General features: G+C 45.7%; 1 protein-coding gene across 2 annotated transcripts in view; it reads left to right on the top strand.

Annotated features, from left to right (window-relative positions):
* The window catches only part of CDK19 (cyclin dependent kinase 19), a 589,804-nt gene extending 575,572 nt beyond the window's left edge, over positions 1 to 14,232 (top strand). For both annotated transcript variants that reach the window (XM_063917135.1, XM_063917136.1), the window contains exon 13: positions 12,154 to 14,232. In XM_063917135.1, the coding sequence (XP_063773205.1) occupies positions 12,154 to 12,276 (123 nt within the window). In that variant the 3' untranslated portion in view covers positions 12,277 to 14,232. The remainder of the gene's footprint in view (positions 1 to 12,153) is intronic.
* Positions 14,233 to 14,714: the final 482 nt, after the last annotated feature.

Here is a 14,714-nt window from a genome sequence, read left to right as displayed (position 1 = left end):
CCTCCAATTCAAATTACGCCACACAGTAGCACAATCTTATATTACACTGCACACACACACACGCACGCACGCACGCACGCACGCGCGCGCGCTCCCTGTCATACTTTACAGTTTTGACTATAAAAATGATTGGAATAACACAAAGAAGATACTTATAACTTCTAAGCATATTCTTTGTATTATTGCAAGCATTTTATAGAAAAAACTGGCCAGAGTTGCAGAGCTTTGGGAATTGCAGGGAGAGACAGAGATGATGCAGCCAGAGGTGAGCCTCATCTCACACACTGTCAGAGCCTGCCTGTTCAGCGGGGCTGGGCTGCACAGCTGCCAATCATGCTTCTTAGAAAAGAGAAATGGGAGGCGTGCCTCAGTGTGGGGGCGTACTTGTGCTCTGATGGGCAGCTCGGATTGGTCATGTGACCAATCCAGGAAGTGCAGGAACACAGACACTGGAGCTGAGCAGTGTGAGGGGAGGATGGAGATGGGGATCTAAAGTGCCAGCAGCAGCCACCCGTGCACAGTGGCTATAGTGAGTAGCAGTGTGTGTGTGTGTGTGTGTGTGTGTGTGTGTGTGTGTGTGTGTGTGAATCATCCGTAGTGAGTGGGGAAAGGATTGTATGTGTGTGTTCTGTAGTGAGTGTGGGGACAGGATTGCATGTGTGTGTGTGTGTGTGTGTGTGTGTGTGTGTGTGTGTTCTGTAGTGAGTGTGGGGACCCGGACTCTGTGTGTGTGTGTGTATCATCTGTAGTGAGTGTGGGGACAGGATGTATGTATGTATGTGTGCAGTGGCGGATTCAGGGGGGGGGGGCACCCAGGCACGTGCCCCCCCTGTCATTTAGGATCACTATAGCTGCAAGGGCTGTGGGGCCGCAGGTTGCATGTGGCCCCGAACCCATTAGCGTGTGACCCAGCACCCGGTCACCAGGCAGCTGGCTGCATATCATATCGTGAAACTACACCTTACTCCATGCCCCGGCGTTTGCTCTGCCTGCTGGAGACCCCGGTTGACCAGAGAGCCAGTACAGGCGTCTTCTCCTCCGGCTTCCCCGTTCCGGCTGCTGTCAGTGTGAGTGGTGTCCCCGGCAACCAGCAGTGCAGAGGGGTGAGAAGGCGTGATGGAGGATGAGAGGGCACCCACAAAGCTGCAGTGGATCTTTGGTAATATGGGGAGAAATGTCACAGGGGGAGGGGGGTCTTCTGTGCTTGAGGAAGATGCTCTCTCTGGGGGTAGGGGGGGTCTTCTGTCCTGTGAGGTGTATAATGGTGTTGGAGAAGCTGTGATGTGATGAAGTGCGGAGAGTGCATTGAAGTGGGGGAGTGCTGTGGAGGTAGGCATTGAAGGGTGGGTAGGGGTGCTCTGCCCAGTCCTGGTTACAGACTCTCTCACCCTGTCACCCACAACATCTGCCCCACAGACACTCAACCCGTCCCCCACCAGACCAGTCCCCGCACACTCACCCCGTCCCCCACCACACCTGTCCCTATCCCCCACCACACCTGTCCCTGTCCCTCACCACACCTGTCATTGCATACTCACCCTGTCACCCACCAGACCTGTACTCCATGCCCCCAGCGTGATGAAACAAGGTAGTGGCTTGTGAGTACGGAATTCCCTGTGAGGCTACACCCACCATCCCAGGAGTTCGAAAAAAAGAACAACCCCCCCCACCCCCGCCCGCCTTTCCCTATCGTGGTGCCCCCCCTGTCATTTTGCCCTGGATCCGCCACTGTATGTGTGTGTGTGTGTGTGTGTGTGTGTGTGTGTGTGTGTGTGTGTGTGTGTGTCATTGGTAGTGAGTGTGGGGACAGGACTGTGTGTGTGTGTGTGTGTGTGTGTGTGTATCATCTGTAGTTGTCACAACTGAGGGCTGGTGCTGACCAGGAGAGGCCTCAGTTGTTGGGGCTGGTGTATATGTAAACCTGGGCGGCAGTATGGGACTTCTAGACATGCAGATGGACTTGCACCACCAATGCCCGAAGGCGCGACCACGACAACAAGGATGTAAGTAATGAGTATTTATTTAGCACAGTTCAGATGGTACATCGGCAGTTGCAGTAGTAAGATATGTAAATGATTTAAATGCAGTACACAGTTCCACAAGATGCAGCAGTAGATGGAATGTCCTTAGGTGTGGTATTCACAACAAGGCAAGCTTGGGAGGTTAGAAGATGGAAAGTCCTTTTACCAACACCTATCCGCTGAACAGTGAAATGGAGGCGGGAACTGACCAGCAGATGTTGTACAGAGGCTGAATATACTGTGGAGTAAATGGTACACGTAGACTGCCGGTTTTGCCGGATGGAACCGGACCTGATGAAGAACTGTTGAAGAAGTGCAGATGAACCAGTGTAACAGGAGGAGAGCTGAATGACACTGGTGACGCTAGAGATCGGTGGTATTGAAGAGTAGATGACAGACCACCGATGGTGTCAGGATAACCGATGGCGGAGCACCAATGATATCATGAAGCTGAACACCGCTGGGAGCCAGACGCTGGAAGCCGGTGTTTAGAGCACTGCCAGTCGCAGAGAGCAATGAGGACACTAGAGTCAGGCTGCACCGCAAGGTGGTGATTGGTGCGGGTCTCTGGTGGAATGAAGACACAGGAGCTGGAATACCTGGAACTTAATAATCAACCACAAGGAGCAGAGACAGAATACACTGGAGATGACAACAAAAGCACTGACAACTTCCTGGTTCAGGAACAGGCCCTTTATACCCACAGCAGTGCAGGGATTGGATGAACAATCAGGCAGAGTTCAGCGATGCTGTGGATTGGTGGAAATAGCGTCATGTGATTAGAACCAACATGGCTGCGCCCATACTGGCATTTGGAGGGAAATCTAGCTTGTAACACCATGTGAGGAATTACAGTAATGGCGGCAGTGGCCGCGGAGGACAGTGGACGCCAACTTGCGTACTTGACACACAGAGCTGGCGGCAGAGGCCGCAGCTGGCGAGAGGCGCCATGCAGACCTGTTTGTGCATTTTAAATACAATGATGGCGGCAGAGGCCGCAGATGACAGGAGACGCCATGCAGAGCCATCTGAGTACTGGAAGTGCAGCAATGGCGGCAGAGGCCGTGGAGGGTTAGAAAGGCCATTCTAACTACAAGAGTTCCTTGTGACAGCGTCTGCGGACTGGCAGAGGGGAGATGTGAAGTGAGGTCGTCAGCAGCATCACTGAGACCCGGCCCTGGAACGCTGAGCCAGCCTCAGGAGACACCTGAAAGGTAGATAATGGCGTCCAGTAACCCGGATCGTGACAGCAGTGAGTGTGGGGACAGGATGTATGTGTGTGTGTGTGTGTCATTGGTAGTGAATGTGGGGACAGGACTGTGTCTGTGTGTGTGTGTGTATCTGTAATGTCAGCCCCTGTGATGGTGTAGTGTCGTACCTGCGCTTCCAGATGACGCTTGAGGATTTAGGATCTCTCGTAGCTTCTTCCCCAGGAGTCTGTGGCAGGAGAATGGTCACCCCAAGGAGGACCCACAGATAAAGAATAGTACAAATTGCTGGTGACAACTTTTATTTGGAAGAAGGCGATTAGTCACCGTAGTAAGGTCAATTGTGGTTAGAATGAAACACATACGCCATGTGTCAACATATCCAATCTTACCCCTAAGGCATCTGATAATGACAAACATCAATCACAATTTGCAAACTTAAAAAGGGCACAGAGATGGTTCAGCAAATTAATCACATACAACATCAAACACTTCGGTACAATTGCCTACTATGAGGGTTATAAGACAAGAAATGTTCCGGCACTTAATTGGCACAATCACCTAGACTGTCCACAGGATGGCGCTATGTGCCAAGTACTAATATTCAGTCCCTGCACGGTGATCTCCGTGTACTATCAGTGTCTCGGATTTAATAGAGCCTGCGCGGTAATGGTGTTTTCCTGAGATAGTGTCGGCGGACACCAGGTAAATATCTGTGGGAAGGTGTGCAGGATGGGCTGATTACAATATAACACAGCAACAATGAATAACGGTGGTAACTGTATTTGTATCCACTAAAAGGCAAGTCAGGTAGTGAAATTACATGCCTTTAGGTTCCTAAGGGCACTTGTATCCACGGAAAAGTAAGTCAGGGGAAATAAAGCTACTCCAGGTACGGTGACATACTGTATGGAGGGAGTTCATGTAGAATTGTCACGGCATTGGACAGTGGTAAGGCACTTTTGAGTATAAGGGAGATTCTGGTTGGGGTATTTCTGGGCAGGGGCTTCCCCCTTTCTTTACTCAGGGTATATTTCTACTGACGGACCCCATTACATGTGAACCTGCCGAAGTGGAAGGGTGACCGGGTACCTGTTGCAGGAGTGGGTGCTCCTGCAGGTTGTCTCCTTGTCTGCGGCTGTTGTAGCTGCTTGTGGCTGTTGTGGCTGCTATGGCTGCTTATGGCTGCGGTACTTTAGGGGTATTCCATGCCAGGATCCCTCCTGCATTGAGCCCACGCGGTGGTGCTTCTTTCCGGCACCCACCGGGGCTCTTACTCAGTGCCCACGGACATCAGGTTCGCTCCCTCCCGGGTGCGGCGGTAGCCGGCGGTACTCGTCCCGGCTAGCCGCGTCTTCACCCACTCCCCGAGTACAGCCGCCGCTGGCCGACCTGTGCGCTGGCTAGCCGCTGCTTTCAGCCGCGTCTCTGTCTCCTCTCCGCTGTACGGCGCGGTCTCTTCTCCACGGGGCTGATGAGGGCTGCGTCTCCCCTGCTTCCCGGGTGTAGCGGCGGTGAATCCTCCACGCTGCTCAGCCAGGCACACGTTCCCCCAGCACACCGCGGGTCTTCAGTCTTCTCCTCCCGGTGAGCTGCTCCTCTCAGTTCTCTCGCACCTTTTTCCTCCAATCCCCAATGCTCCAGGAATTCCCGCTCTCCCCAAAACGCCTGGACACTACTGGGTCCCAGTGTCCTCTGTCTCAACCCTCTCCGTGGGCCGTTGCTAGGCAACCGGAGAGAGGGGTTTTAACTCTGCCAGTGCTCTTTAAATGGTAAATTTTCGGGCAGCAGGAACTATAATTGGCCTAATGTACCTCAGGGATACCCCAAACGTGGGTATCACATATCATCTGTAGTGAGTGTGGGAACAGGATTGTGTGTGTGTGTGTGTGTGTGTGTGTGTGTGTGTGTGTGTGTGTGTGTGTGTGTGTGGCATCTGTAGTGAGTGCGTGCACAGGACTGTGTGTGTGTGTGTGTGTGGGCAGTGACAGCTTTGCCGGGCCCCAGTAATGAGTGGGGGCATGGCCAATGAAGGGGCGTGGCCAGAGCCCTATTGAATATCTAAAAAAAACCTGACATGCGGCCGCGAAGCATGTGTGCACCATGCAGTGGGGGAGCCGCTGTCAGAACTGGTGGTTGGCAGCGCAATGGAGGGCGCAATCGCTGCCCTCCCTTTTATCACTGGAGAGAGGACTGGCCACCGCTGAGCTGCCTGTTACCCCAGCACACGCCAGCATCTGCTGGGCTGGGAGAAAGGCTGCTGCAGCCGCGGCCAGTCCTCTCTGTCCCCACCCGACATGCGGCTGTCAGCAATAAGGAAGCTGGAGGGCAGCGAGACCAGGGCCCCCTCCGGGCCCCTCCAATGGGCCCGTGCCAGGTAGAGAGTACCCTCCACCCCCTCTTGGCGCCACTGTGTGTGTGTGTGTGTGTGTGTGTGTGTGTGTGTGTGTGTGTGTGTGGCATCTGTAGTGAGTGTGGGGACAGGACTGTGTGTGTGTGTTACATTGAATAGGGGGTCACAGGCTCCCAGCACCCAGACCCACCCCCATGTGTGCCTCCCCAGCCTCTGACCTCACCGCACGTCACTGACACACACACACACACACACACACACACATATATATATATATATATATATATATATATATTTATAGAGAGAGAGAGTGGTGGGTTCCAAGGTTAAGGTAGCGTGTCCCCTCTTAGCCATAAAAGAACCAAGCGGCACTCCATAGGTTTTTCCAAAGCTTAATAAAACATTGTATTAGGCAAACAAGTGATCAAAAGTGAGCAAGCATAGTGCAGACCACCGACGTTTCAACGTCCACCTGGCGTTTTTCTCAAGGTGCTATACTGTGAAACAAATAACTGAAAAACCAAACAAACATGGCAACAAACATTTCTGTGCTTTAAATACCTGTAATGGATAAGACCATCCCCGTCCATTCGCGCCGGCGGGTCCCCGGGATCGGAAGTCGCGGCTCTCCAAAACTCTGGTCACGTGGGAGGCTGCTCTGACGTAGCCTACGTCCGCTTCCGTTATCGCTAAGCAACCGCGGCTCACCAGTCTCCATGGTCACCATAACTAGTGGACGAGGGGGGAATAGCAGTGAAGATATAGCATGAAGCAGACACATATTAAAGTGCTTTAGTGCAGTAGGTGCAAAGTGTGGAGAATAAGGGTTAAAGTTTAAAGTTTTAAAAATTACAATTCTGGTGATATTTCTGAATGGGCTGCAACACTAATATATTATACTATAGGGCGCACACCCCAAATTAAGATAGCTGTATATTACTATACTAATGGTACGTATGAACTAAGCGCCGGGCCATAGATAGACATAAATAAGCATATGAAGCCCTGGGAACCTTGGAACCCACCACTCTATCAATTTTGAGGAAGGCACACGGGTGGATATCTCATGGAATGATGTGAGTGTGGTTCACAAAAGAAGTATCAACTAGTGTGAAAGCAAAAAAGATGGCTTTTAGGAAATACAAACAGACTCAAAATAATAACGACAAAGAGGTGTATCTGGACAGACGGAAGGATGCTAAGAAAGTGATCAGACGTGCAAAGGCAGAAGCTGAGGAGAAAATGGCCCAGTCAGTAGATAAACGGGGCAAAACTTTTTTTAAGTATATAAGTGAAAGGAGAAAATCAAATGGAGGAATAATAAGACTTAAGACAGAGAGTGGGCATTTGGTGGAGGGAGACAAGTCAATAGCAGATCACCTAAATAATTATTTTTGCTCAGTATTTACTACAGAAGAAGGGATAGGGCCACAGTTAAGTTGCAAGGACATTCATAAAAATAAGGTAGATGAAAATACATTTACAGAGGAAAAGGTCCTAACAGAACTTTCAAAACTAAAAGTGGATAAATCAATGGGACCAGATGGGATACACCCAAGGATACTCAAAGAGCTAAAAGATGTGCTGGTTACACCTTTAACAGAATTATTTAACCAGTCACTAAATACAGGTGCTATTCCAGAGGACTGGAAAAGAGCAAATGTAGTTCCACTGCACAAAAGTGGAAGCAAGGAAGAAGCAAGTAACTACAGACCAGTAAGCCTTACATCAGTAGTAGGGAAAGTAATGGAAAAACTATTAAAAGAAAGAGTAGTGGAATATCTTAAATCAAACAACTTACAGGATCCAAAACAGCATGGATTTACTGGTGGGAGATCATGCCAAACAAATCTTATTGACTTTTTTTACTCTGTGATGAAAATAATAGATCAAGGGGGAGCTGTAGATGTAGCATATCTAGACTTTAGTAAGGCATTTGACACTGTCCCACATCGCAGACTGCTAAATAAACTTGAAAGCCTGGGGGTGGATTATAAATCAGTTAAATGGATAAGAACCTGGTTGCAGGATAGGAAACAGACAGTCGTAGTTAATGGAGTGCAATCTATGGAGGGAAATGTTACCAGTGGAGTACCCCAGGGATCTGTACTTGGTCCAGTTCTCTTTAATATCTTTGTTGGTGACATTGCAGATGGTATTGAAGGGAAGATATGCCTTTTTGCAGATGATACAAAGATATGCAACAGGGTAGACACACCGGGAGGGGTCAAACAAATGATTAATGACCTAGGTAGGCTTGAGAAATGGTCAAGAACGTGGCAACTACAGTTTAATGCTAAAAAATGCAAAATCATGCACTTGGGTCTCAAAAACCCAAAGGCTAAGTATAGTATCAAGGGTACTATAATGGAAACTACTGAGGAGGAAAGAGATTTAGGAGTCACTATTTCAAGTGACTTGAAGGCAGGAAAGCAATGCAACAAAGCAATGAGAAAGGCAAGTCAGATGCTTGGTTGCATAGGGAGAGGAATCAGTAGCAGGAAAAAAGAAGTGATAATGCCACTGTATAGGTCATTGGTACAGCCCCATCTGGAATACTGTGTCCAGTTCTGGAGACCCTATCTTCAGAAGGATATAAATACATTAGAGAGTGTACAAAGAAGGGCAACTAAAATGGTGCATGGCCTACATCACAAAACTTACCCTGAAAGGCTAAAAGATCTTAACATGTATAGTTTGGAGGAGAGAAGGGAAAGGGGGGACATGATAGAAACTTTCAAATATATCAAGGGTCTTAACAAAGTTCAGGAGGGAAACATTCTTCAAAGGAAAAGAAGTATTAGAACTCGAGGGCATACATTGAGACTGGAGGGGGGGAGGTTCAGGGGAAATTTAAGGAAAAATTACTTCACAGAAAGGGTAGTGGATAAGTGGAATAGCCTCCCATCAGAGGTGGTAGAGGCTAAGACTGTAGGGCAATTTAAACATGCTTGGGACAGGCATATGAATATCCTTACAAAGAATTAAGGTTAAAAAAGGGTTGAGATTGCCTAAAGGATAAAATAAAAAAGGGGCAGACTAGATGGGCCAAGTGGTTCTTATCTGCCGTCAAATTCTATGTTTCTATGTTTCTATGAGTGCCATAATAATATATGGATATATATATATATATATATATATATATATATAGATATGTATATAGATAGATATATATATATATATATATATATTATATAAAACCATGTGGAAGGACCACTTGTTTTATATTTATCAATTTAATATTGGATCCCCCTACACAAAACATACTGTAATTTTTATGTGTATTTGCTTAATGACTACTGGATGTGTAAAAGAACATTGGATCCCCACTCTTCATTCCCAATGTACATAAAAAGCACTACCCCCACCCTCCATCAGTCACTAGTTTTACTAATCTTGCACTTGTAGATGCAGCCTCAGTACATCTCCTACACTGTTTGTCTCCTGCAGCATATATGAAGGTGTAAACTAAGTGCAGACTACAGAAACTGAAAGCTGGGCCACTTGTAACTCCTGAATGGGAAGGTAATCGGGTTTGTACACTTCAGCCCCTCCCCATCAGAGTGCAGGGTGAGACTCTTAGGAAGCGGAGCTCACTGCCACAGCGTGTGAGGTGAGACTGCTGCGGCGGCCAGTGAGTTGTTTCTGGCTGAGTATGCAGCTACTGCTGCTCCCATGAGGTGCACGTTTCTGTGGTGAGCCATACCAGTGCGGCAGCGGAGACTGCTTGAGTATAATGATGCAGCCGCAAATGCCAACAGACGGATAGCGGTCACATCAACCACTGGACCACCAGGGCAGTTACTGCGTAGGACATGGTCAGGAACACTAGGGGGTCTATTCATGAAGCAGTGAAAAGTGTGGAGAAGTGAGCCAGTGGAGTTGCCCATGGCAACCAATCAGCATTGACGTAACATTTATAATTTGCATACTCTACAATAGTACAGAGCAGCTGATTGGTTGCCATGGGCAACTTCTCCACAGGCTCACTTCTCCACTCTTTTCAATGCTTCATGAATAGACCCCTAGGTAACACTGTGGTGAGTGTGGTCCCCTAGCCAGCCCACCACTGCTAACAAATTCGACAGAGGTCTCAGGACTCAGGAGGCGGTGATTGACAGGGGAGATGGCCACCGAGTAATGAGCGGGACCCGCCCAGTATTGGCTGAGGCACACATGGAACTCTTACTCGCAGTGCGTCCTGCAGGACCCTGTCATTTTTAGAAAGTGGGTCCCTCGCTGCCTGTATTTGGGAGGGACACAGTTTGTTAGGCAGAGGCAGCGTATCTGTGCTAGTGGCGCGGAGGGGGGTTAACATTTAGGTGGTGCGGTGGGAGTGCGTTCTGTCAGCTGAGGGGGGTAGAGTGCGGAAATGAGTGCAGCACTTTGTGTCATTCCCATTGAGGGTGACACCCAAGTGCGGTCTGCACTCCCCGCACCCCAGTGGCGCACCCAGGGGGGGTTTCCGAGTACCCAGAAACCCCCCCTCCACTAAAAAAAAAAAAAAAAATTTTTTTTTTTTTTTTTTGTTAGCTGCATGAGTATTATTAATGACTGTCTAGCGTCCTCTGCAGCCTGCTGTCTTCCTGGTGGCACTTGCAAGTGCAATAAAAGTTTACTTTATTTTAATTATAGTACATATATATCCATGTGCCTACATATATACACATGTATATATATACATACATACATACATACATACATATAAACACACACACACACACACACACACACACACACACACACACACATATGATATATATATATATATATATATATATATACATGTGTATATATATGTGTACTGTATGTGTGTGTATATAAATATATATATATATGTATGCATGTTTAATATGCTATGTATATGTGTATATGGGTTCACTACGATCTCCCGGCGGCCGGCCTCCCGGCGACCAGCATACCGGCGCCGGGAGGCCGGCCGCCGGCTTACCAACAGTGTGGCGAGCGCAAATGAGCCCCTTGCGGGCTCGCTGCACTCGCCACGCTACGCGCGCCACACTATTCTATTCTCCCTCCAGGGGGGGGCGTGGACCCCGACGAGGGAGAATAAGTGTCGGTATGCCGGCGGTCAGGCTCCCGGCGCCGGTATGCTGGTCGCCGGGAGCCCGACCGCCGGCATACTGAAGACCACCCGTGTATATGTATGTGTGTGTGTGTATGTATATATATATATATATATGTGTGTGTAGATATATGTATATATATATATATATGTGTAGATATATATATATATATACACACACACACAGACACACTAGTTTTACGGACCCAGCATATACTGGGTCACCTCAGTCCCCACCCCCGTGATTGGCTCCGCCCAGTTCTGGAAACCCCCCCATGCAAATCCTGCGTTTGCCACTGCACCCCCCTAGTGACGTCACTGTGTAGAGAGATAAAAAGAAAGGAAGCAGTGCTTAAAGAGACAGAGAGTAAAATATCACAAATACGGTGCATTGCTAAATCTTCTTTAGTAATCCATAACATATTATTAAAATAATATATAAAATCAATCTATTGCGTAGAACTATTATACCACAACCATATTATTTATTAGTTCAGCCCAAAGGGTATTTGCACAGACAGCCGCTAATAAATCAGCAGCAATATTTTTCTTAAACAATTTCTCAAACACTGTCTTTATGCAGGGGCGAATTTAGGGGTCAGGCTACGCCTAGGCATAACATTATCGGTCACCCCCCTTCATGTTACTGCTTCATTCATGTTTGGGCCTTCTGACTGCCAAAGCAGCACCAACTTTCCCACCCTCCACAACAATTTACTGACCATTACACCCTCCTCCCTAACCAGGTAAACAAATATCTACCTGCACACAGGTGTGCAGGAGGCTAGGTATAGCAGACTGTAGTAATACACAGGTTTCACTGCAGAAGCCAGACAACACACTGGTGTAGCATAGGAGAACAGAGGAAATCTAGGCTGAGCTAAAGTATGCTACACGATGTCTGGTTACATGATGGCTGGCAAAGTATCTAAGATGGCTGGCGCAACTTAGACACTTTGCTATGGGTAGCAATTCCCAGACTTTCATACTTTTTTTATGAATTTAGGGTCTTGTTCACTTTGTAGCCTCATATAAAGTGGCTTACTGTATCCTAGGCTTTTAGGATTAGTAATTTTGTTGCAGAGGAATTGTTATAAAGTCACAGATTAAGCATAACGATATGTGGTGTGACTCATGGTGCGGGTCACTCATATCAGTCCCCCGTCTTTTGACTTTTACTAAGGTTAGCGTCTGAATCGCCGACAGCATCTGTATGTAGTCCCGGTGTCCAGGACACTAGTGCATTGTACTTTTGTGGCATTAGTGCTGCAAATAAGACTCATATTTTGTGAAAATACTGCAAAATCTGTGGTGCACCAAACAGGATTCATTGGCGCAATATGAGGAAAGGTATATGTGGACACATCTCTGTAACTGGGCGCTGCAAATCCTTTGTGGTGCCATATAAATAAAGAATAATAATAATATTTGTAAAAATTATTATTGTATTAATTTATAATAACATTTGCATTTTTTTTTTCCTTAAAGCACTCCACGTCACGTCTGGGTTACCAAAGCAACGTTCAGGGAACTTCTCAGCCCCAGAATACTTTGGGCTACTCCACGACAACTCAGCAGAGTTCACAATACCATCAGTCTCACAGGTACTAGGAAGGTGCACTGTAGAAAGCAAAATCTACACACCACAAATACTTGTTGGGAGGACCCAAGAAATTTTTATGCAGGATACAGGAAGGACAATATATCTGTAGATTCTTCAGAACTTCAACGTTGTTCCTTGTCCATAGACGTCAACAAGGGTTTGGAGAACCTCTGTCATTCTTAAACTCCTTAATCCTTTCTTTGGTGCAGTCACATTGGTCAGAGAATGTGATCTGATGCCAGCACTTATTTTGTTTTTTGTTTTTTATTTTTAAAGGCAATATTCATTGTGCAGCTTTTCCATGACGTAGCAGTGAGAGTTATTTATCAGGCTGCTAAATGGAACAATACATTGTATAAAGATAACCGCAAGCTTTCTAGCTGTGTATACTTTTTTTATAAGTAAAAAAACAAGACAAAGCAAAACACAAATGCACCTTTTAAACACTGTGTTCTGTTCACAGAGCATTGCAGTTTTACATATGGATGTCAAGGACAGAAACTTTTACTGTTCCAAATTTCCTATATTGTTTTTTTTTTTTTTTAATTAACAGAATTATATAAAAAACTAAAATAAAAAAAACTAAAAATATCAATGAGCCTGCATCAGGAAAGATGATATAAATGCAAGATCCAACTCAGGAGTGGCTGAAGTAAATTAAACTGTAGTACAATTTGTCTGTACAACTCAACCATTAACCTATTCGTACAAAATGTGCACATGAACCTCAGCTTACAGCTTTGCCAGCTCTTTATTCATTCTTTCAGTGCAAGAAGTCTCGCCAGTGCATCATACAAAGAGGTTACCTGTAACGATGTCGGGAAATCTGCAATGTTGTCATAGTAACAATGATTTACAATATTTGCATTACAAATTTTAATTCATGTTTTATCAGTTTGTTACAACAACGTCTTTTTTCAGCGGTCAGCTACTAAATACCTTAATTCCTGTCCCCATTAAGGTGAATGTGTTTTATTGAAATATGTCATGTACATGAAATACAGGGATCTTAACGTGTGTCTGTGGCTTATACTCATGGAAGGGAACCATTTTGTTTTCAGATCCATTTTTAGATGGCCTCCCATGATTTGACTTGTGACTTGTAATATCAGCATGAGGCATTGTGTATATTATACATTATCATTTATTTCTACTGAACTGGTAGGCTATTCAATTCTTTCTGCCCCCTTCCACACCCATTCTGTTTCTGCTGACAGGCGTGATATCATTTTTTCAGCTCGCTACCCCCGGGGTGGTGAAGCACCCGACCCTTTACGCAGCTAAACCTGATTACTATGGGCGCAATATGCTTGATAACAGACATCACTTTAGAAAGGAGATTGGGCATGATATATAATTTGAATACCGCCCATATGTTAATTCAACCCACGCAATATCTGCTTGCATAGAGTAGATAAGAACTATTTATTAAAAAAATAAAAAACAAAGTTTAGCATAATCAAAACCAAAAATGCAAGCCTTCATAGAATATAGGACACCCAGAGGGAGATTTAGCAAATTTTGGAGAGATATAAAGTACCAGTCAATCAGCTCTTGCCATTTTACAGACTGTGCTAGAAAAATGAGTTAGTAGCTGAATGGTTGGTGCTTTATTAACAAGATTTGATAAATGTGGGGGGAGGGTCCCTGATGTACACATCCTCTATAATGAACAGGAAACAAGAGCCAGTTTCAAACATTTTAGATTATATTGAGCCAAGTATCAGAATGGCACTCATTGTTTACATACCTGCTGGTTGTCTACAACAAATCAGTCACTTCTGCCAAAGCACAGCCCAGCAGATTGAGAAATTGGTTCTTTGGTCTTTTCCCAGCTGCAGCTGTATGGGGGGTGTTTTTACACCTTTTTATGTTTCTATATTTATTTTGCATTACATTATATTTTTGAAAAGTACCATAAAATGTAGTTTTAACCGAATAAAATATACACTTGTTTTGAAGAACGTTGTGATAAGTAAAGTTAAATTATGTTTAAGTGTATTCATGAAATATATTTCTCATAGCAACTTAACCATAACTTGAATTTGAATTGTCACCAGAACGGGAAATTTTTACTGATGTTGCACAGTTGAGTTGTTCACTTTTTTATGAGATACAGATTATTAGTTTCATGCCACATAGCCCTTTATTAGAAAACTGCTTAACTGTAGCTCTGTGTAACTATACTTTGTTTTATAAATGTTTGCTCTTTACGTAACAGGAATTTTATTTTTTATTACATTTGGAAACCTAAAATACACAGATATTAGAACTTGGATGTCACGTAAAATTTGCAGTGCTTGCTTTACTGAGTGCCATACTGTAAACTAGCGTGGTGTAAACTGGGACAAATATCTATCTACCTTGCTTCTCATTAAAGCAGACTTGTCATGCAAACACAGTAAAGGCTGTCATATTGCTGCCTGTAATTGATCAGGCACTGCTG

Source organism: Pseudophryne corroboree, chromosome 4 (assembly GCF_028390025.1).
Source record: "Pseudophryne corroboree isolate aPseCor3 chromosome 4, aPseCor3.hap2, whole genome shotgun sequence".
Classification (NCBI taxonomy): Eukaryota; Metazoa; Chordata; class Amphibia; order Anura; family Myobatrachidae; genus Pseudophryne; species Pseudophryne corroboree.
Note: the sequence above shows the minus strand (reverse complement) of the source record. Positions and strands in the feature narration are given on the sequence as shown.